Source organism: Scleropages formosus, chromosome 25 (assembly GCF_900964775.1).
Source record: "Scleropages formosus chromosome 25, fSclFor1.1, whole genome shotgun sequence".
Taxonomy (NCBI): Eukaryota; Metazoa; Chordata; class Actinopteri; order Osteoglossiformes; family Osteoglossidae; genus Scleropages; species Scleropages formosus.
This window is the reverse complement of record NC_041830.1, coordinates 5,664,639-5,685,679: the sequence shown is the minus strand read 5'-3', so window position 1 is coordinate 5,685,679 and position 21,041 is coordinate 5,664,639. Positions and strand designations below refer to the sequence as shown.

The following is a 21,041-nucleotide window of genomic DNA, read 5'->3' as shown; positions in this document are numbered from 1 at the left end:
GGTTCACACAGAGAGAGTGTGTGTGTTCCACTGATGTATGGATGAGTGACCCAGTGTAAGTAGTGTATCTAGCAGTGTAAGTCACCACGGTGAATAAGGTGTGTGGGCTCATAACACTACATAGAGTTCGTTGGAAGTTGCTTTGGAGAAAAGCGTCTGCTAAAGAAATAAATTTATATGTCTGAATATATTTTAATATTTTATATACAAGAACAATGACAATACCCATAGGGTTCACATACTTTCAAGCAGCACTGTATGTCTGGCACACGCAGTAAATGAAATGTACTGATTACATCCCAGTTGTAGACTGGGCCTCTTGTCCAGTGCTATAAACAAGCATTTCTATAAGATGAGACCTGAGGGACTTTGAATGATCGTTCATGTACATGTGCTGAGTCAAACAACTACAGAAACTGCTAACTTCCTAAAATGTATCTGTCCAAAACGTGCTAATGTCAAAAAGCAACAATGAATAGGCCCCCCTCCCAGTCGCAAGACTTCACAGATCTCACAGAACAGTGGCGGGAATCTCTGAAGGATACCCATGACGGGTGTCTCCGTGTCCATCAAAGCAGCGCACACCTTTGGAACGAAGAGTGCCCATTTTCTGCAGAACGGCTCCAGAGCCTTACCACTGAATCTGATTCTCTGATATCATTGATTCTGCTGTTTCATTTATTTGTCCGCTTTCTGTTCATTCCCATTAAAAAAGAACTGTATTGCAACGAAATAAAACACAGAATTGTATGCAATCATTTTTTTTTTTTTATTGTTTCTATTTCTGGGGGCGCGGTGGCGCAGTGGGTTGGACCGGGTCCTGCTTTCCAGTGGGTCTGGGGTTCGAGTCCCGCTTGGGGTGCCTTGCGGCGGACTGGCGTCCTGTCCTGGGTGTGTCCCCTCCCCCTCTGGCCTTATGCCCTGTGTTGCTGGGTAGGCTCCGGTTCCCCGCGACCCCGTCTGGGACATACGGTTCTGAAAATGTGTGTGTGTGTGTTTCTATTTCTTGTTAGAGATTAGTTCATAATCAAAATTTTTAATGCAATTACTTTCGGACCTCGTGGCCTGAATGACAACTGGAAAATTTTAAGGTACATGGAAATTTCACAGCTGCAGATGTTTTCTCACTAAACGTGATCCATATTGCACTTAAAATTTAAGAAATGGTCAATTCCTTTCATTTGCCCATATTTGTCTCTGACTGAATTATAAAATAGATCTAACACAATTCAAGTGTCAATTTCTTTGTGAAATCATACAAACATCTGCATAGCATAATGGTGAAAGAACTGAACTTGGGACTCATGGTTAAATCCTTGGCTAGCAATCTGAGTTCTCATCTGCTGTAATAATAAGATAATACATACTGCTCTTGCAAACATCTCACCATCTTAGAAACACACTGCATAAGAGTAATACATTAATTTCTGCTAGTTTATATTTAAGTGCATCAACACAGACTATTCCCTCTCCAGAATCCTGAAAATACGCCCTTAAATTAAACTGACGCACACAGTGAATATTTTGGCTGTCTAAAGTGGGTAGAATTTTTATTGAGTATTTATACAACAGCAAGCAATGTGAGGATATCTGAAAAATATGCAGTTTAAACAATTGTTATTTTTAATGAATACAAAGCACAAAAAAAAATAAAAAAAACTAAATACACCAAATTCTGATATGCTGCCTTTTTGGCACCATTATATGTCTTTGTTGCATGTTTTTGTAATTGAATCTGTTCATACTAGTCTTATTTGTCTGAGCAGGGAAACTTCTAGCAGAGTAGTTCTGCTTAAAATAAATGGGCACTTCCTGATACATCTATTCTTTAAGTAAATTTAATCTCATGGTGTTATTAGTCTAGAGGACTACATGACAGCGCTGTTGCCTCCCAGTGGCTTGACTGTTTGGACATAGATTTGACTCCAGCTCAATCTATGCAGAGTTTACATGGTCTCTCCATGTCTGCATATCTTTCCCCTGGGTGCTCTGATTTACTCCTACAATCCAGAGATGTGTTTCTGGTGAATTGGACACTAATCACATATTTTGTGTTTGAGTGTGTTTGTTTATGCGTATGTGGCTATCCTGCAATTGGCTGGCATCCCATCCAGGGTGGACCCCTAGCCTTGTCCCTAGTGATTCCAGGACAGGCTACAGGCTACCACACACCTGACATGGACAAATCGTTAAAAGTAGAAAGAATGTGTTGGTGTTATTCTTTTAAACTGAAGAATGCAAATTTACTGTGATGGGAAACAGAGGATACGGAGGATACTGGACTCAAGTGCAGGATCATTAATTCAGAATGAAAGGATTAGACTTGTTCTCGTGGTCGGGGACGGGCGAATGGTCGGACGATCGGAGAACTGGACAGAGGCGAGGATCAGAAGTCGTGGTCGGGGGAACAAGGCATGTGATTAAGCTGACTTATCTCCCACTACATTAGACAAAATAGGTAATGGAGGTATAATGGAGCACAAATAAATCTGGAAGTCTTCAGGCAAAAAAGTGTATGTAATATTAGATCTGAAAGATCACATGTATCAGAAAGTAAGGAGCTTCAAATATAAATCATGATTCACATATTTTATACTTAAATACATCCACAGTTAAAAAAGCCCGTACTCATTCAGCACTTAAACTCATCCTTGAACATAAATATCCATTCAATATACTACACATGAAAGTAAACTGAATGGATGCTCAAGAGTCTGGAGATGTGGTAAAGGAAAGAACTATGCCCTATTCTTTGTAGTAATTTTAACTTCCCTGAAATACAGATTGGAGAGCAGTGAATAGGAAATATTCTTTCTTTTTGTTGAGGAGAATGAATCATTTGGGGCTTCATGATCAGTCATCCCAGTCCCTGTGTAACTGAAAAAACACAATCCAACTCCACCCCATCTATTATGAAGTACTGTTCCTTTGAGATACACATAAGATGCATAAGTTCTTTATACAATATGGTTTATCTTACTAAACCCTAGGAGTTTGGGGTAAAAAAAACACAACCCATAATTGCGAAAATGGAGGTGAATGCAGTGTGATTATATTCCTATTGTAAAAACTGGTAATATTTTTCTTTTGATAAACCTTGCGATTCCCTCTGATGTTGGTTCTGAAAAGGACCCCAAGTACTGAAACCCCTGGACTTGGGGTAGCTGATCTCCCACCACCTGGAGAGAACAGTCTACCCAACCCCTGATGAGAACCATCTCCTCAGATTAGGAGGTGTTGACTTTACTCCAATCTCCATCACACTCTAGTGTAATCCTTTGTAGTGTATTATAGGGTGATGAGTCTAACTACATGAATACACTTGATGACGGTAGTTATAAGACCTTGGTGCCTCCAACTTGGATATTGTGCAAAACATGAATGGACCTTGATGTTATATCCATGAATACCTAAATCAGAAGAAGAATCAAGTCAGGAAAAGTTCAAAATATACACCAAACACATTCAAGTTAATACCTTGGAAGAAGAAACAAATGAATGTAGAAATTACTCTGGTAGCCTTTATTCCTATGACATACTGGATTCTAATCCAGGCCAGCAAAGCTCATGTGGAACGTTTTTGTAGATTCTCACAACTCCTTTGTTATTCTTCCATGAGACATCGTTGGTGTTCTGTTCCACTACCAACATGAAGGCACCATTGTTCCTTCTGAATCTGAGGCTCAACTTCAGCTGTAGTCTCCTCTTAAGAATCCTACCACAGGCTTTCTCTCTCAAAGTCATAGTCAAACCAGAACCTTTGGTCTCTCTTTTTAAAGTTGAGAACCACCACCTCAGTCTGCCAGTTAAGAGGTACCATATTTCCTTCCACACAATATCCAAGACCATCTGGTTCTTTTTGCAAATTTTGACCAATGCCATTGACCTATTTATCCCTGCCGCTGTTGAGTTGAGTTGTTTCTCTCATAGTAACCTCTCCCTGAGAGAGGAACCCTGATCCTTTAGAACTTTGTGGAACTGTCTTCTGTAAGAAGACCCTGTCTTCTGGGTTCAGAAGTCCTAAAGGTCACTTTTCAAGAATTCTCCTAACCCCTTCCACATCTGGGATTCTGTTTGCCACTGTGGTCTTTTCAGTCTGTTGTTACCTTCTGCTAAATCTGGTGGCCTCTGCACCAGTAATGCCCAGCAGGTTTATTTCTTTAACTTGGAGGCTTTCTTTTACTATTGGTGTCCACCACTGGTTCTTGCTCTGCTGCACTGACAGGCACTGACCACATTCCAAGTTTAATTCATTGCAGTAGTGCTCATTAGAGCAGGTTTGGATAGAGTCCAATAAGACCATTGTCCCTTAATCTAATCATGAAATGAAGCCACTTTCACACTTGCTATTTGTTCTAGCAGGTACTGATCAGGTGGCAACTCAGCAACACTTTTCACTTAGGTGTCCAGAACATATGGCCTTAGGTTAGATGACTACAAAGTTAACTTTTCAGGTGTTCCGGTACCAGTTTCACTGGTGAGCTTCTTTGTGAATGAAAGTTGTGTTTGTTACGGTTAAATTTCATGGTTCCTATCACTACTATTGATGGGAAATTAGTTGTTTTTTTTATCTTCCAACGTGTTCTCATGTATCTCCCCTTCTCGTCTCTCTGCATTGGCTTCCTATACTTTCCCAGATAAAATTCAAGACCCTGCTTACAACCTACAAAACCATCAATGTGCTCCTCGAATAGAAGACCTGATCATTTGCCACATCCAGACTACTACACTCTTCCACTTCTGTCTGCTTGGTGGGCATCTATTTCTGTGAGATAGCCATCATTTTGGAGAAAAGTGTCTGCTAAATAAACAAACATAAATGTACTATACCTAGATCTTTTTCTCTTTTTGCCCTGCAGCTACAGATGCATCCTCACACATCACTGTTTGCCTCTCGGACACGTCTTTCCTGATGACTGATCACCATCTACAGCTCAGCCTCTCCTAAAGTGAAATCCTTCACCTCCCAGCTAATCTGTCTTCTTGTCAAAAACTCTCTATCAAACCGGACAACTTGTTGATTTTATCTGTATCATTGCTTAAGAACCTGGGAACTTGTGTCTCTGCTTCTCTCAACACATGCCATATCCCTGCATTTATGTCTCTCCATTTGTTGGTGAAATGCACTTTTGTTTCCACCAAGATGCACCTTGCTTTGGAGAAAAAGTTTGAGAAAAAATGAATAAATGCAAATGCAAATGTACTTTAGAACTAGCACAGATTTCCAATAACAACTCACTGCTTGACTTGGGATCCAGTAGATGGTTCTTACAAAACTTAGGCCCCTCCAGGTTGCTCCATCAATACCAAAGTGTATATTAACTTCCCCCAGGAGTACTAGAGATACAGTAGGTGTATCCTCTACACCACTGTGTTCACTGCCTCCAGGAAGGCTCAAAACTCAAAACTGTTCAGCACAAAAGTATCCACAACCGTCAACAAAACTGAGAAGATTCTTGCTCATCAGGACAGCCTCCAGCTATGTAGCACCCACCTATGAGCTAAAATTCCCACACCCGTGCAAGGTGTTTCACAAGTGGCAACTCTAGAAACAATCACTTACCAAGAAGTTTAAAGCTAGGGCCAATACCATGTGTGGAGGTAAGATCTACTACGTTTCAGGTATACTTTTTTACCTTCCATGTGAGCACCAACTGTGTTTTGCCATTTTGGTGATACATCCAATTTTCTCAAGAGTCAAGTTTCACTGCCCTGGTGTAACGCAGGTCAACTTGTTAACACGTGCTTGTTGGCAAACCCCACTCAAGGTTTGAATCCAGGTGTATGTCCCAGTAACTCCAATGTGGGGAAGGCAGAATGGTCATATAGTGGATAGCAATGGTGCCTCACAGTGCATGGTCTGTGCAATTAGATATAGGTTTGATTCCCTCCTAGCCTCTGTGGTGTTTGCATGTTTGTTCACACATTCCAAAGACAGGTATTTTAGGTGAATTGGTGACTCTGAATTAGCCATAGAGTATATGTGTTGCATGGCTCTGCAGTATAGATGGGTGAATGGTTGTAAGAAGCTCACTGTAGTGTTTCTCTCATTCTAAGCCACCTTGGCTAAAGGCATCAGCTGACTACTACATAGTAATCATTGTGCGTTCCTTTGGAAGAAACTGACCTTCTAATACAAGGTATTCTTTGAATTTGCATTGGAGTCTTATCTGGATCTCTTTTTGTCAGGGCTCTCACTTTTGATCAGTTTGCTGAGGGTGACCCCAGAAGGCTTCAGACAAAATAGGTCTCAGGACACTTTGTGTTCTCAAGCCCTTTCACCATGGCAAGGTTGTTTCACATTTAAATATGTAATCCCTGTTGACCTGTAGAGCCTTAAAAATCATGCTGCCAAACAATAGGATGAATGCAACACCATTTGTTTTAAAAAGAAACAGCACGTTTCACTTTTTATCACCCATTTTTATTACAATGATCCAAGAAAGACTATTGTGAAGCAGACATTTTCAATGACAAAGTTTTATTTAAGAAAATACAAAAATAGAATTTCACAATTTTTTCCTCTTTAATCAGTCTAAAAAATTAATATATAAAAACAACCTATCCTGCCACATTCTATTTTTGTGTTTGTCTATTAATAGCAGCATAATCAACATAAGATTTTTCCATGAGGCTAGAGTAAACTGTTTCAATCACCCCTTCTAAGTATGATTTATGAACTTAATATGCAACACTGCAGAAAGCAAAAAACTCAACTGCTGCAGAGCTAAAAAGCATAAGTTACAGTCAAAGTCTACATAACAGATTCTTATGCATTCACCTATGCATAACTTGTGAACAAGGGTCAGACATTCCCATGGTCATTTACACAAAGGACTTTTTCCATAATGAAGACCATCTTAAAAACATAGTACTGACTTAGGCTACAGCAACTCTGCATTTTTCAATTCTCTGTTGCTTAGATTGCACTAGACTTTAATTTCACAAGACAAGGGCAGCAAAGAAAAAAAAATACTTTTAAACAAAAACACACTGCTTATGTGAAGCTTCCTGATGAAACACTAATTTAAGGTAGGAAAGAAAATAAATACCATTCTACAGATTAAAATGTCAATGAAATCTATGGACCAAAATATCCAATTAATTGAAATTATAGGGTGCAACGTTTCAGCACATGGATTTATGACATGAAATAGTGTACCCATGCACAAGCAGCTACATTGGTGTGTCCTTAGAGACAAATATTAAAAAGAATAGAAAAAGTAAAGAAAACTGCATGAGCAATAAAGAAACATGAAAACGGTACAGGAAACAAAAGTAGTGTAGCAGGCTGAAATGCCCAATGCAGAAAGTGTCCCCCATATTCACACCAACATTATAAAAGAAAAAAAAAAAAAAATACAAAAAGGACCATAATTCAGACTGAGACCACAAAAAAAGTGGCTCTCCCTACTGTTTAGAATAGAAAACAGTTCCACAGCATTACCAAGACAGCGTGCATGCAGCAATACAGAGCATTTCAGCAATTTTTTTTTTTAGCAATGCTACATTTAGAGCATTATACATGTTTTAGATTAATTCTAAACATATATAAACTTGATGAATCAACATTTGTTGACTTTCACCTTACACAAAACTGCCTGTTAACACGAGATACGTTACTCAATTTGCTTTCCCCTAAATCATTAACAATTGGTATGACAAGTATTTTTCCTCAGATCCTACCCCCAAATCTAATAAAAGGGAGTTATACTGTTACTCAGATTATACTGTTATAAAAGATTAAACAGTTTTAACACCTCAGTAAAAATACATTTCAAAACATTTTCTAAAAAAAAAAAAAAAAATGTTTCCTCAGATTCAGGAGCACCTGAAACAATGAAAGTGTTTAAAAAGGCCACAGCTTTTTTTTTTGCCATAATCTCAGTTTAGTCTTTTTAAGGCCTCTGGGTAATACTTCAGGAATATCCGTGTGGCAATATCATAGGTGTCTCCTTGTGGTTTAGAGGGGTACTTCCTCTGGTTGAAGACAAAACCCTTCTCTACTTTAAACACAGCCTGGTTGAAGGCATCCTGCTTGAAAGGCAAGCCTCTGTCCAGACACTCAACTAGTGTGTTGACAAACAGATTCCACCGCTGAGCATAGTAGTCTGTTATTAGGCCACCCCACTGCTTGCTGGCATAATCCAAGATGTTCCCCACTGGTCCCCACAGAGTGATCTGGTTACGAGCATTAAATTCATATTGCTGCGCTTCCTGCTCGTTCTGTGCAAGGGAACGAGCTCGCTCTAGCCACACCCCAAGCAGAAAGTGGGGCTCACTGGACAGCAGGCAGTCCAGCTCAGGAAAGAGATCATATACCAGGACACCTCCTGCCGTCAACAGCTCTGGTAGTTTTTGGAGGTGGAAGGAATCCTTGATCTCCAAATAGAAGTCTGTGGTCAGAAGCTCCAGAGCCTGCCTGGTGATGTCCACCAGGTCATACCTGAAGGTCTCCACAGACATAAGTGAATGAGCAGCAGAGTACATGAGCCTCCAGGCCTCATACAGGTCCCTGCGGTTGTACCACACATCAGTGGCCATGCGCAAGGAGGGCCGGCGAACCAGCGGGCTGTGGTTGTGGTTCTTGTACTGTGGCAATGTGCAGTTGTACACACTACGGAACAGCAGCTGCCAGGAAGCAGTTAGATTCTCATTATTGCTGGCATAGCGACGAGTAGCATACAAGGAGACCCACTTGGCCAGGTTGACAGGCTCCTTGCGCCAAGCCAACTCACTCATGAGCTCATATACCACCGGGTTCTGCTCAATGCCCTCAGGTGCCATGCCAAGCCCGACAAGGGTGGAATTAGGGTATCGAAGAGCCTCAAATGGACCCAGATTGATGCTCTCCACTGTGCCAAAGAGTCCACTATTGCCCCCAAAGTTGTGCAGCATGCACCAAATGAATGGCTGTCCATAGAAAGACTTTGTGGAAGAAAAAACTGGCATGGACTCAGCAAATAAGTCTAGCACAATCATTCTGCCAATGGGTACACCATGCAGGAGGGCCTGGATCTGCTCTTGCTTCCAAAATGTGGTATTGTGAACAAACAGCCAGCCCTGCATCAGCCAAATGGCACTGGGATCAACTGAACAAAAAGAGATGAAAGAACAGTTAGATGTTACTAAACAACCTACTGGGAAACATATCAGTATTGATGGGCCTCATATTTCAGTTCCTCAATTTTTGAGGATGTATCTCTTGGATCTGCAAAGATCCCATAAAAGATAAATACTGATACTGAAAGTGGTACCAGTCAGCCAAGACTGGTAAACAATTGTAAAAAAAAAAAAAAAAAACATGATTAATTGGCAAGTCCAGCAACACAAATCCAAAGCAGGTCAGTTTCCATTTTTACCTGAGGTCATGGACACAAAGATTGCACGACTCACTGCAGACAGATACGTTGGATCTGATGAAGCAGGAGTCATCTCATTAAAGGTGTCTGTGTTGTAGATATGGTCTGTTCCAAATCGTGCCACCAATTTGGACAGGAACAGCGAACCAATGCGATTGAAGAGGGGGTCACGGGGATCCAAGATGTAGGCACAGGAGTAGGTGCAGTTAAAATGGCTCCAGGGGCTTAACTTGGTCACATTTGCCTTAGGAAACAGCCTGTAAAAAGTGAGCATAGAACAACTCAGGGGCAAAGGACACAGAGGCAATGAAAGGCTTCCATTAACAAAAAGGTCTGACATTTTGATTTGAAATTTCAACTCACTTGGTCATTTCACCAAATACAAGCCAATGCCACCAACAGAACCTGAACTAGAAGTACAAAGTATTACCTAGTAATAGCGGCAGGAACATTCCCTGAGAATGCAGGCAAAACAGGCATCATTCCTAGAGATCTCATTCGGTCAAGGATTTTGTACTGGAAAAAAGGGCAAAAGAATGAATAAGATATTACTGAAAAATACTACTGGAAAAATAAACTATGGATGAAGTATTATGAGACAGTACCTGTACATACAGCTGCTTTACATGCCAGGACTGGAAGAGTGGGCCACCCCACTTAAAAAGGTTTCCCATGCGGTTCCAGGCCAGGAAGGCCGGACCTGTGAAGAACTCATCAATGTCTGTCTGATTAAGGCCCAGAGAAAGGTATACCTGTGCCAGAGGAACACCTGGATGTCAGCTGATCCTTAAACATCAAAAATACTATTAGAAAAATTACGATCAGTACAACACAAAGAAGGATTGCTTGTATGAAGCTTCACTTATATTTCACTGGCACCTTACAGTTTGACTCCCGAGCAACATACACTGGCGACCCAACTTAGAAACATAACTGGGACAGGAAGTCTATCAATTTATTCATTGAAATCTAAGTTAAATCCATAATAAAAAACACTAAGATTTTATTATACTGACTAAATTAAAATGAATTTAAAATTTGATTGAAAAATTGAATTAAGAGTCCCATGTTCCATTTCGGTCCAACTGTTTTATTGCCAGCTATGTAAGTACAGGTCATGCTAGCTCAAAAACAAATATAAATTTCACAAGTTAGTTAAGAAAATTTTATTTAAAATAAGTAGAAAATATTTTCTTTGAAAATCTGCAACTCAAATGCTTGCAAGACGAGGATCCAATATACTTTAATTGCACAAGACTTGGAGAAGTTACCTATGTATTGACATAAAAAAAAAAAAAAAAAATCTTTGCTCTAATTTTATGATAGGCTGCAACGTATTGCCTACACTGTGTCTCACCTCCTGCCACAGTGCCTCTTGCCCAGTAAATGCCAGTGGTAGGTTGATGCCATTGAAAGCCATCCAGTCAATCTCACGCTCCCATCGTGACCAGTCCCACCACACTGTTGAGTAGCTCTGCGTGCACACGTTCTGGTAATACCTAAACCTGTCAAAAAGGAGCAGTCATTGGAGGTAGCCGTCAGAAAGACTTAAATGAAAGCAGTTTCAACAAGTAGGACAAAATTGGGATATGCTGTACAACTTCAACTCATAAGACATTGTCTCAACATACCATCTTAAACTTGTTCCGCTTTCCAGCCTATCAGAAGAATTATCCATAAAGACAACTAAGCACTATGTGCTGTATGCAGCAGAGTGCAGCATGTTAGAACTGAGCAGAAGCAGTGTGATTAAACGCAGTGCCTGGACTCTGACGTATGGGCACCCTATTTAGAATCTAGCTACTGTACTCATGATGCAGGGGGTGCCAGCCAGGACAGCACTAATGAGCTGCAGCTCATTGAAAGGGACATTAAAAGCTGGCTGCTAAGGGCTGCCACTGCAGGAGTGTCCTGCACTCACAATTAACAATGAAGTGTTAGTCGTTGCCCTATTTTTACAGCAGAACACTGCACTGTATGCTGGCAACTACACAGTTGCTGCCATGAAGAGCCACAAAAGCTTCTTGGTACTGAGAGGAAAATACAGTTTGGTCACTTCTATATGCAGCACTGTGACTGAAGGTTAATATCACACAAACTGAGACCAACTTGCTGGCCATTTCTGGGATACTTTACCTACAGTAAGCCAAAAAAAAAAAAAAAACCTTTCACTGCTGCCTCACATCTCCTGGACTGTCAGTTTGGATGTGGGAACCAATCAAGCTCAGTCTGTAACACGGTTGCATCGCCTTATGTTCACGCAGGTTTCCTCCCACAGACCAAAGACATGTGTTTCAGATAAATTAGTGACTCTAAATTTGCCCACAGTGTGTGTGTGAGTGAATCAATGTGTGGTTGCCCTGCAACGGGCTAATATCCTATCTAGGGTTCAGCTTGTTTCATACCCTATGGTTCCAGGACAGACTCCAGGCTACAACTCTGTATAAGCAGCAATCAATGACAAATTAACTGATGTAGCTATTTTAGTGGTCTAGTAACACTACGGCTCTATGCATGAAGACTTGATGAAGAACGCAGATTTGGAGCTAGGGTGGACTCTTTGGGGGAGAGAGTAATACATGGGACTGTGAACAAATTCCTATTCATCATAGACTCATCTCAAATTTTGCAGGCTATGGTGGTTAAGTACATTGAGCAATAAACTGGTCCAGCTGAGCTACTCCAAGGAGGGCTACCTGAGGTCATTCCTGCCAAATGGCCATTAGGTTCTACAATGAGTCCTCATGCTGTTTGGGTAGTACTGACCTCTTATTGTGACTTTTTATTTGAACACTTGCAGTTCTCCTCCTAATGTGATTTTCACCTAAATGTGATTTACTTAATCATTACAGTGTCTTTTTTGCTTACTACTTTTTTCAATATACACTGCAGCAGCCACCTGGAATTTCTGTAGGGTGTAAAAACATTTGTATTTATCTTCATTTATTTGTTTAGCCAACACATTTGCCCAAACTGATATACAATGTTAGGCTACTTACACAGATTTACCCATTAATACAGCAGGGTACCTATTATTATGCAGGGTGAGCACCTTACTCAAGGGTGCTACAGCAAATGGTGGAATTCAAGCCTGGGTACTTCATGTGTCAGTCAGCAGTTCTAAATACTATACCTCCTACAGCTCGTGTTTATCCATCTTTTCATTGTTGTATTACTTTTAAACACAAGCTAGAACATACGAGATGATGTCCTGTACATGCAAAGCTAAGACACTCGTGCACTGTCACCAACTGCTTGTCCTTCTCAGGGTCACAGCAGTCCAGAGGCTATCCCTGAATCACTGGGCACTACACAAGGAGGGGTGCATCCTGAACGCAATGCCAATCCATCCATCCACACACTACTGGAAATTTAGCACTGCCAATTCACCTGGACTGTGTCTATTTGGACTGTGGGAAGGGAAATCCACACCGACATGTGGAGAGCACAAAAACTCCACGCAGACTGAGCAGGATTCAAACCCACACTCACACAACCCAGGCGCTGTAAAGCAGCAGCGCTACCAATAGCGCCATCGTAACGCCGGCAACCTAAACCGTGATTTCCATTTTTCTGCTACAAGGCAGCTGCACGCTTTCTGAAACTTGTGCTCTGAATTGAAAATACTGTAATACATGCAGCCTGTACATCTTATTGACCATCTGCCCAAGTGCAGTGAGTTTGTCATCCGCAACCGTTTCCGCTTCAGTGAGGTGGACTGAGCTCCCTCTCCCCCTCACAGCTGCTGAATCCCTTTCAAAACCCACGACGGGAGTCAAAACGCTTGCGTTTCAGATCCACTTCCCTCCTCCTCTCGCTTCATAAAACTGCATCACACCACCTGCCCCCACAACCTCGTGTCTGCAGCTGCTCCTACCTGTGTGGAGTGCTGATTCTCAGGACCCCAGTGACAGGAGGCAAAGGGCGCGGGAGGTTCAGCTGGTTTCCGGACCAAGACACGTGACAGTTACAGAAGTACTTCAAGTAGTTGTAAATGCCGGTAGCCACAGCCACGCCGGAGCTGCCCTTCACCACAACGCTGTTCTGTGCTGAGCTAATTTCACAAACGTCCAGGCTGTCCGTAGCCAGGCTGCTGTTGACGGAGACCACGAACTCGGCGGCCCTGTCGCCCAGGAGCCGCCGGACGAGCTCCCTCACAGCCTTCGTCTGCGTGCGGCTGCTGCTCTGCGCTCTCAGATGCGCCAGCGTCTGGAACTCCGACTCACACGTCAGAGGGAAAACAACACAAATTATGAGGGCTGGGAGCAAGCAGCACCACTTATGAGTCATTTTTATATAAATTACCTCCAGAAAACACTCCCAGCAGCCATTCAGTGCAATGTACGGCAAGTTAAACTACGCCGCTCCCGAACCGCACTCTCCTAAAGAGAACAGGAAGCGGAGTGTTTGTGTATTTCCGCCGTCCAATCAGCGCGCGGTATCCTGCTGTCACGAGAACGGAAGAACCTCTAAAATAATATCATTCCAACGATGTCACAAAAAAAAAAAAAAAAAACTGTAGAAGGGATCATATGACCCTTAAATTATACACAAATATGTGCACGTGGCCAAGGCAAAGCGTTCTCATAAAGCTATTTCGGGGTAAGTATTGATGAGATACCAGTGACGTCAAATAAAATAACTAAGTACCCTGCGATGGACTGGCATCACGTCCATTGTGTACCTGTCCCCAGCATTGCTGTGTAATGGATAGGCTCCAAACCACCGTGACTCTGATTTTGACAACAAGTCAAGTGGTAGTTAACAAAACAAGTCAAGAGTGATTGTTTTTGTTTGAGAAATATTTAGAAGGATTGTTCAAGTTTAGGGGGCGCAGTGGTGCAGTGGGTTGGACCGGGTCCTGCTCTCTGGTAGGTCTGGGGTTCGAGTCCCCCTTGGGGTGCCTTGCGATGGACTGGCGTCCCATCCTGGATGTGTCCCCTTTCCCCTCCATCCTTACGCCCTGAGTTGCTGGGTTAGGCTCTGGTTCCCCGTGACCCCGTATGGGACAAGTGGTTCAGAAAATGTGTGTGTGTTCAAGTCTAAAAATGACCTTTTTTATTAGATGTTGTTTCACATTTATTAATTTAGCTGATTCTTTTCTCCAAAGCCACTTACAATGACATTTGTCTACCTACAGTTATTCACCCATTTAGACAGCTGGGTAATTTTACCACAGCAATTTTAGAGTAAATAGCTTGCTCAAGGATACTAGAGTGGGGGATCAAACCTACAACCCTTGGGTCCAAAAGCAGCACCTCTAACCCCTACACTACCAGTTGCCATGTTTGGAGGGTTTTCTTTACAGTAATGACTATTGCCCAGGAATTTGAATAGTATGGAACTGTCACCTGTTGTTTCCTTATGTTCTGAATGTTTTGAACAAAGAAAATGGGTTTCCTTATGTTTTGTGTGGAAGAATCCGTTTCAATTTCAGCATTAACTATTTGAAAATTCCATGCCATCAATCTACTGTTCTCTCAAAGAGTTCATGACCCTGCAAAATACATTAACCATATAGGATTGTACTGCAAATGTAAGTAAATTATTTCCATTTACATGTTTATTTAGCAGGCGCTTTTCTCCAAAGCAACTTCCACTGAACTCTGTGTAGTGTTATGAGCCCACACACTTTATTCACCACGGTGACTTACACTGCTAGATACACTACTTACACTGGGTCACTCTTCCATACATCAGTGGAACACACTCTCTCTGTGTGAACCTGAACAGCATGTCTTTGGAGTGTGGGAGGAAACCAGAGCACCCAAAGACTTACACTCTAGATACACTACTTACACTGGGTCACTCACCCGTACATCAGTGGAACACACACATTCTCTCTGTCACTCACACACTATGGGTGAACCTGAGCAACATGTCTTTGGACTGTGGGAGGAAACCAGAGCACCCAAAGACTTACACTGTATATACACTACTTACAATGGGTCACTCATCCATACATCAGTGGAACACGCACTCTTCCTGCCACTCACACACTATGAGGGAACCTGAACAGCATGTCTTTTAATTATTGAATGGAATTCTACCCAGTTAATGGATTTCTTTATTTTAAGCAAAATGCACAGATAAAACTAAAGCACACAGGTAACACCAAATATTATCCTCTATATCAATGTTTATGAAATCTTTGAAAGACCACCGTTTGTGCCTGTGACAGTTCTTCTGACATGAACTTCCCCATCGCCCGGCTTTTTATTGCTCTATTTATTTCTGCTGTGACCCCTGCTTAGCACAATGCTCTTGTTGGCCTTGTTTGTTCCAGCCCTTGCTCTTCTCTTTGTTTCAGCCTTCAGATCTTCTCTTTTGTATCACTGATCATGATGTTACTTGGCAAATGCAGGAACAGGAACTTTGGAACGATGAACTACGTAACATTACTCCTCACATGCCCATAAAATTGCACTATTTTGAGGGCTGAAAAACATTTACACCATACAGTATATCTTTTATTTAGGTACAGGCTGTAGAGAAAGGTTCACGTTCTTGGTACAAGAACACTTTGAAGAATCCACTGAAATATCTGCCATTCCCTTTCAAATAATTTCTCAGATAAAACACATATCACATCCTTTTAAGAACCGCAGTCGTTTGCTTTATTTTTGAATTTGTGTTCATGAAGCTGCTGGTTCAAAAAACATGAAGGGCACAGCCATCGTGTTTTTCAGAGAACATTTTTTCAGTAAACATGTTGGTATACAGGTAATAGATGCATAAAACTGAATTGTTCTCTTATACGCTGTGAAAAAGTTAAATGCAATAATTACTTCCCCGTTGCTGTCAGACTTTTCTCTGATATCCTGTGGTTCTGCCTCTTAAGTGATATTCTATAAACTAGTAATTTCATATGTAATTTTTGTGCATGATCTTTCAGAGTGAAATCACAGTGTGGCTTTAAGACTATTGCTGTTTAATGATATTTGAGCTGAAAAGATTTCCGATATGCAGGACTGTGGTGGGCTGATGCCCCACCTATGGTGTCCCCTTCCTTGCACCCATTGCTTCAAGGATAAGTTCTGGATCTCCATCACCCTGCATTGTACAATGAACATATACAATGTATCCAGTTTCAATAATTGCTTGTTCAGAGGGGCATGGGAATCTGGAGTCTATGCTGGAAGCATTGGGTTCAAGACTGGGGGGGGTGTCGCAGGGTAGTGAATATGACAGTATAAAAAAATCATTCTTTAATGATCCTTCCACATTAATGCATAAGTTACATATTTGTATGCTGAAAATATAAAATATTGGCTTGACTGACTCCTGCTCGCTGGTGGGCCATGGGTTTGAGTCCCGCTTGAGGTGCCTTGTGATGGACTGACGTACTGTCCTGGGTGTGTCCCCTCCCCCTCCAGCCCTGTGCTCTGCATTGCTGGGTTAGGCTCCACCCCACCGTGACCCCGCTCGGGACAAGCGGCTTCAGCCGATGCGTGTGTGCATTTAAATCTGAAATAAATGTTTGCTCATATTTACACACATTACTCCATTGACTATATATTGCTGAACCTGTTTTTTGACATGTGATTTGAATTGCATTACTCTGAAAGAAATAATCACTGCTGGTGATTATGTCAGTGTTCGTTTACAAGTATGTAAATGTCCATTGTACAATGTTTGTGCACTTTATATTATATTAAATTCTGAGGCCTTCATGTAAAAGTTGCCATTGTTATTATGCCTATGAGTCAAGCACTTATGCTGAATTGCTTTGTTACATATACAGCTGTAGATTATTACATATGCATGATGTACAGTACATCTTTTGCATTCATTATATGCACGGTGGCATGGCGGCACAGCAAGTACCATTGCTGTCTCACAGTGCTGGGTGGTATGAGAGGACATCAGTTTGACCCCCACTCAGTCTGTGGAGTTTGCGTGTTCTCCCCCCTGTCTGTTTGGGTTTCCTCTGGGTGCTCTGGTTTCCTCCCACCGTCCAAAGACATGCTGTTCAGGTTCCCCCATAGTGTGTGAGTGACAAAAAGAGTATGTTCCGCTGATGTATGGGTGAGTGACCCATTGTAAGTAGTGTATCTAGCAGTGTAAGTCTTTGGGTGCTCTGGTTTCCTCCCACACTCCAAAGACATGCTGTTGAAGTTCACACAGAGAGAGTGTGTTCCACCGATGTATGGATGAGTGACCCGTTGTAAGTAGTGTATCTAGCAGTGTAAGTCACCGTGGTGAATAAGGTGTGTGGGCTCGTAACACTACATAGAGTTCATTGGAAGTCACTTTGGACAAAAGTGTCTGCTAAATAAATAAATGTAAAAAGGTGTTCTCATCTGTATCCTCTAGGTGGCAGTAAAAGGAGACTAAATAATGGGTAGAACTTTCTGAGCAGGTCACCTTCTTCAACTGAAACCAGCATCAAAATACTGGCTGGTATCCAGTTGCTGATAAATATGAGTTATTATATGTATTGAAACAACATTTTTTGATAAACAGTATGTTACAGTTCAGGTCTTAGAGCCTTTCTTATTGGTCCTAATCCGAATGGGCTAGAAGGAAGACTACAGACCGTGCTGGTCTCACGTCACCACGCAAGATCTATGATCCCCGAGGACGGGTGATTTATAGGAAACCTCCATATGGGAAAGTATTTGGACCTTGACCCTCTATAAACTCAGTCCTTTGCGGGCCTCAGGAGAATACATTTTTATGTGATGGCATCCGAGACCTTAGATGATAACTGTGAATATTGCTGGGAGTGCAGCTTTAAAACAGATTAGATTTAGAGTACAGGTGAAAGGTCTTGAGGTAAATAAGGTCAGGGAAGTTTGAGACTAATCCCATTAGCAGAGGTCTAAAGTTATAAAGTGCAATGATATAATTCAAAGGGTGCCTAAATTTCTTCACAGGAGTTTTTACATAATTCATTTCAGTGTTTTAAGACCCTGGTTATGGCCTCCAAATGCATCAGTAGAACTGCTCCCAAATATCAACAAGACTTGATCATCTACTACTCTCCAACCAGACTGCTACGCTCTTCCATATCTGCCCGCTTGGTGGTCCCACGCACAAAAGGTAAAGCACGGAGGTTCTCGGTTCTGGCTCCGTTGTGGTAGGACAACCTCCCCCTCTCACTCAGAACTGCTGAATCTTTGTTCGCATTTGAAAAGGGCCTTAAAACTCACCTTTTCCAGACTCAGTTCGGCCATGATCTCTTAAGTTCGTGTAAGATGTAAATGTTCATGCGCTATGACTTTAAGATCATGCCTGGATCAATCCTTTATGCAGCTATTCCTGTAATGTAACGTAAATGTTAATATGTATCTCAAAAAAATGAAACAATCACTAGGAAGGTGATCAAGAATTGTCGATATTCTGATAAAGTTTTATGCAGCTACTCCTATGATGAACATTGGTGCATATGGTGAAAGAAACTAACTCTACTTAATAATCACACATCTGCAACTATACCTCTCTTTCTCCTAATGTAATGGACACACTGTATTGAGAGGTACGTCTCTTTGGAGAAAAGCATCTGCTAAATGAATAAATGTAAATGTAATGGATCAAAATCATGTTTCTTACTCTCAAAGGGTAGATAATGAACTGCCCTATAATACTCTGCAATATATGTTGCAGAGTGTAATAATTTGTCTATTTGAATAAATCATTCAGAATGTAAAAAATTGCAATATGATAAGTTTTTTACTCTGGAATTTCTGAAAGAATATTTAGTTGTATAATTCTTAATGCTACAGGCCACCCTTCCTCTATCTGACAAAAAGGCTCATCTACAGGATGCAGGATGTTTCAGCCAAGATAAGCAGAAATGAAACATGTACAGCAGGTATCTTGTGGCTGCTGAGGTTGGCCGTGTTTTCATACCATGCTGGGCGTTCATTTTTCTGTTATTTGCTCTGTGCAGTGCTTTTTTTTTTTTTACATTTTCAGAACAGAAGTAATAGAATAAAATGAGCCCTGTGTTCAGCAAAAAGAACAACTTTAGTTATATGGATGACTACAAATTTTTTATTTTCGTTCTAATACCATGCAGTATACATGGGTAAATCAGTGTACCATTCTAAGTCATCTTTGAGAAAAGTGGCAATTAAATACATGTTAATAAAAACACAGAAAGAATAACTTTTGTGCTATTTCATCTCCTACTGGTTTCATATAAGCAATGTTTCAACACTCTACAGCTCGAAATACTGGTACATTTATTATATATTGCAGAATTGTAACTGCGTATATAGAGTACACATATTTAATGGAAAAGTAGAAAGGCAGGATATTTAATGTCGTACCTCATAAACTTGAAATAAATTTGTAAATATGAGCTAATTCCGACTGTGATGCCTGCAACAAGTTCCACAGAATTTGGGACAGGCGACTACTTACCTGTGGAATGTGTCAAAAAAAAAAAACCTGTTTGGAACTTTCCACAGGTAATAGGTTACGCTATCATGATTGGGTATTAAGGGATCATCCACGAAAGCCTCGGTCGTTTACGTGCAAGGATGGGCCGAGGCTCACGACTTTGTGCTAAGCTGCGTAAGTGAATAGTTGTACAGTTTAGAATCACACACGCTCACTGAAACCGCTTGACCCAAGCCAGAACCTAACCCAACAACACAGGGTGTGGGGCTGGAGGGGAAGGGGACACACCCAGGGCAGGACACCAGTCCAGCACAGGGTACCCCAAGTGGATCTCGAACCCCAGACCCACTGGGGAGTAGGACCCATCTAAACCCGCTGTGCGGCTGCATCCCCTGTAGTTTAGAATCAACATTTATTAACGTAAGATTGCAAGCATTTGAGGGATTTCACCATCTACGGTCCATAACATCATTAAAAGATGCAGAAAATCCAGGGAAAGTGGTGTGTGTAAAGGGCAAGGCCACAAACCAATATTGAATACCCGTGATCTTTGAGCCCTCACATGGCAGTGCATAAAAAACCGACATTCTTCCGTAATGAATGTAACCACGTGGGCTCGGCAGTACTTTGGAACGCTGTCGTCAATAAACGCAGTTGCTCACGGCATCTACCGCTTCTAGAAACACGGCCGACTTCTTTTCGCCAAAGCTCCTTTGAGACGGACTGATGCAAAGTGGAAATGCGTGGTCTGACGAGTCCGTCTTTCAACGTGTTTTTGGAGAAAATGGACATCGTCTTGTCCGGGCCAAAGATGAAAAGGATCATCCCGATTGTTATCAATGCCGGGTTCAAAAACCAGCTTCTGTCATGGTATGGGTCTGTGGTAGAGCCCATGACGTGGGAAACTCGAACATCTGTGAAGGAACCATTAACGCCGAAGGGTACAACACGCATTTTAGAGCAATGTATGCTGCCAGCTAGATAATGTCATTTTCGGGGACATCCTTTCTTATTTCAGCAACAGAACGTAAAGCCACATTCAGTGTGTATTACAACAGCTTCACAGTCAACTTCAATGTTAGACTGGCCTACCTGCAGTCAAATGACCTTATGAAGGTCAAAATACGCCAATGGAGACCCAGCACTGTTGAGCAGCTGAAGTCCTGTATCAAGCAAGAACTGGAAAAAAATCCCATTTTCAACATTGCAGCAATTAGCGTCTTCAGTTTCCAAATTATTATTTAACGTTATTAAGAGGAACGGTGATGTAACAATGGTACACGCACTCCTGTCCCGGCTTTTTCGGATCGGATTGTCTTGCAGGCATCG

At 41.6% G+C, this 21,041-nt stretch overlaps 1 protein-coding gene across 2 annotated transcripts; it reads right to left on the bottom strand.

The window, feature by feature from the left end:
- Window positions 1-6,534: 6,534 nt before the first annotated feature.
- naglu (N-acetylglucosaminidase, alpha) lies at window positions 6,535-13,752 on the bottom strand. 2 transcript variants are annotated; one of them, XM_018741846.2, is made up of 6 exons: window positions 13,668-13,752; window positions 10,720-10,867; window positions 9,968-10,114; window positions 9,793-9,878; window positions 9,363-9,619; window positions 6,535-9,092 (listed from the first exon to the last, which is right to left on the bottom strand). In XM_018741846.2, the coding sequence occupies exons 1-6, from the start codon at window positions 13,691-13,693 to the stop codon at window positions 7,885-7,887; spliced, it is 1,872 nt and encodes a 623-aa protein (XP_018597362.2). In that variant the 5' UTR covers window positions 13,694-13,752; the 3' UTR covers window positions 6,535-7,884. The 2 variants fall into 2 exon arrangements, with proteins under 2 accessions (XP_018597362.2, XP_018597361.2); XM_018741845.2 differs by having other exon boundaries at window positions 13,240-13,750.
- Between the last annotated feature and the right edge of the window lie 7,289 nt (window positions 13,753-21,041).

Bases quoted from the DNA above. Each gene is read 5' to 3' on its own strand.
- naglu (XM_018741845.2), bottom strand. From the start codon at position 13,652: ATGACTCATAAGTGGTGCTGCTTGCTCCCAGCCCTCATAATTTGTGTT. The intron at 10,868-13,239 runs GTAGGAGCAGCT...CCTTTTTGACAG, and splicing joins AGAATCAGCACTCCACACAG to GTTTAGGTATTACCAGAACG. The intron at 10,115-10,719 runs GTGAGACACAGT...CCTCTGGCACAG, and splicing joins AAGAGGCACTGTGGCAGGAG to GTATACCTTTCTCTGGGCCT.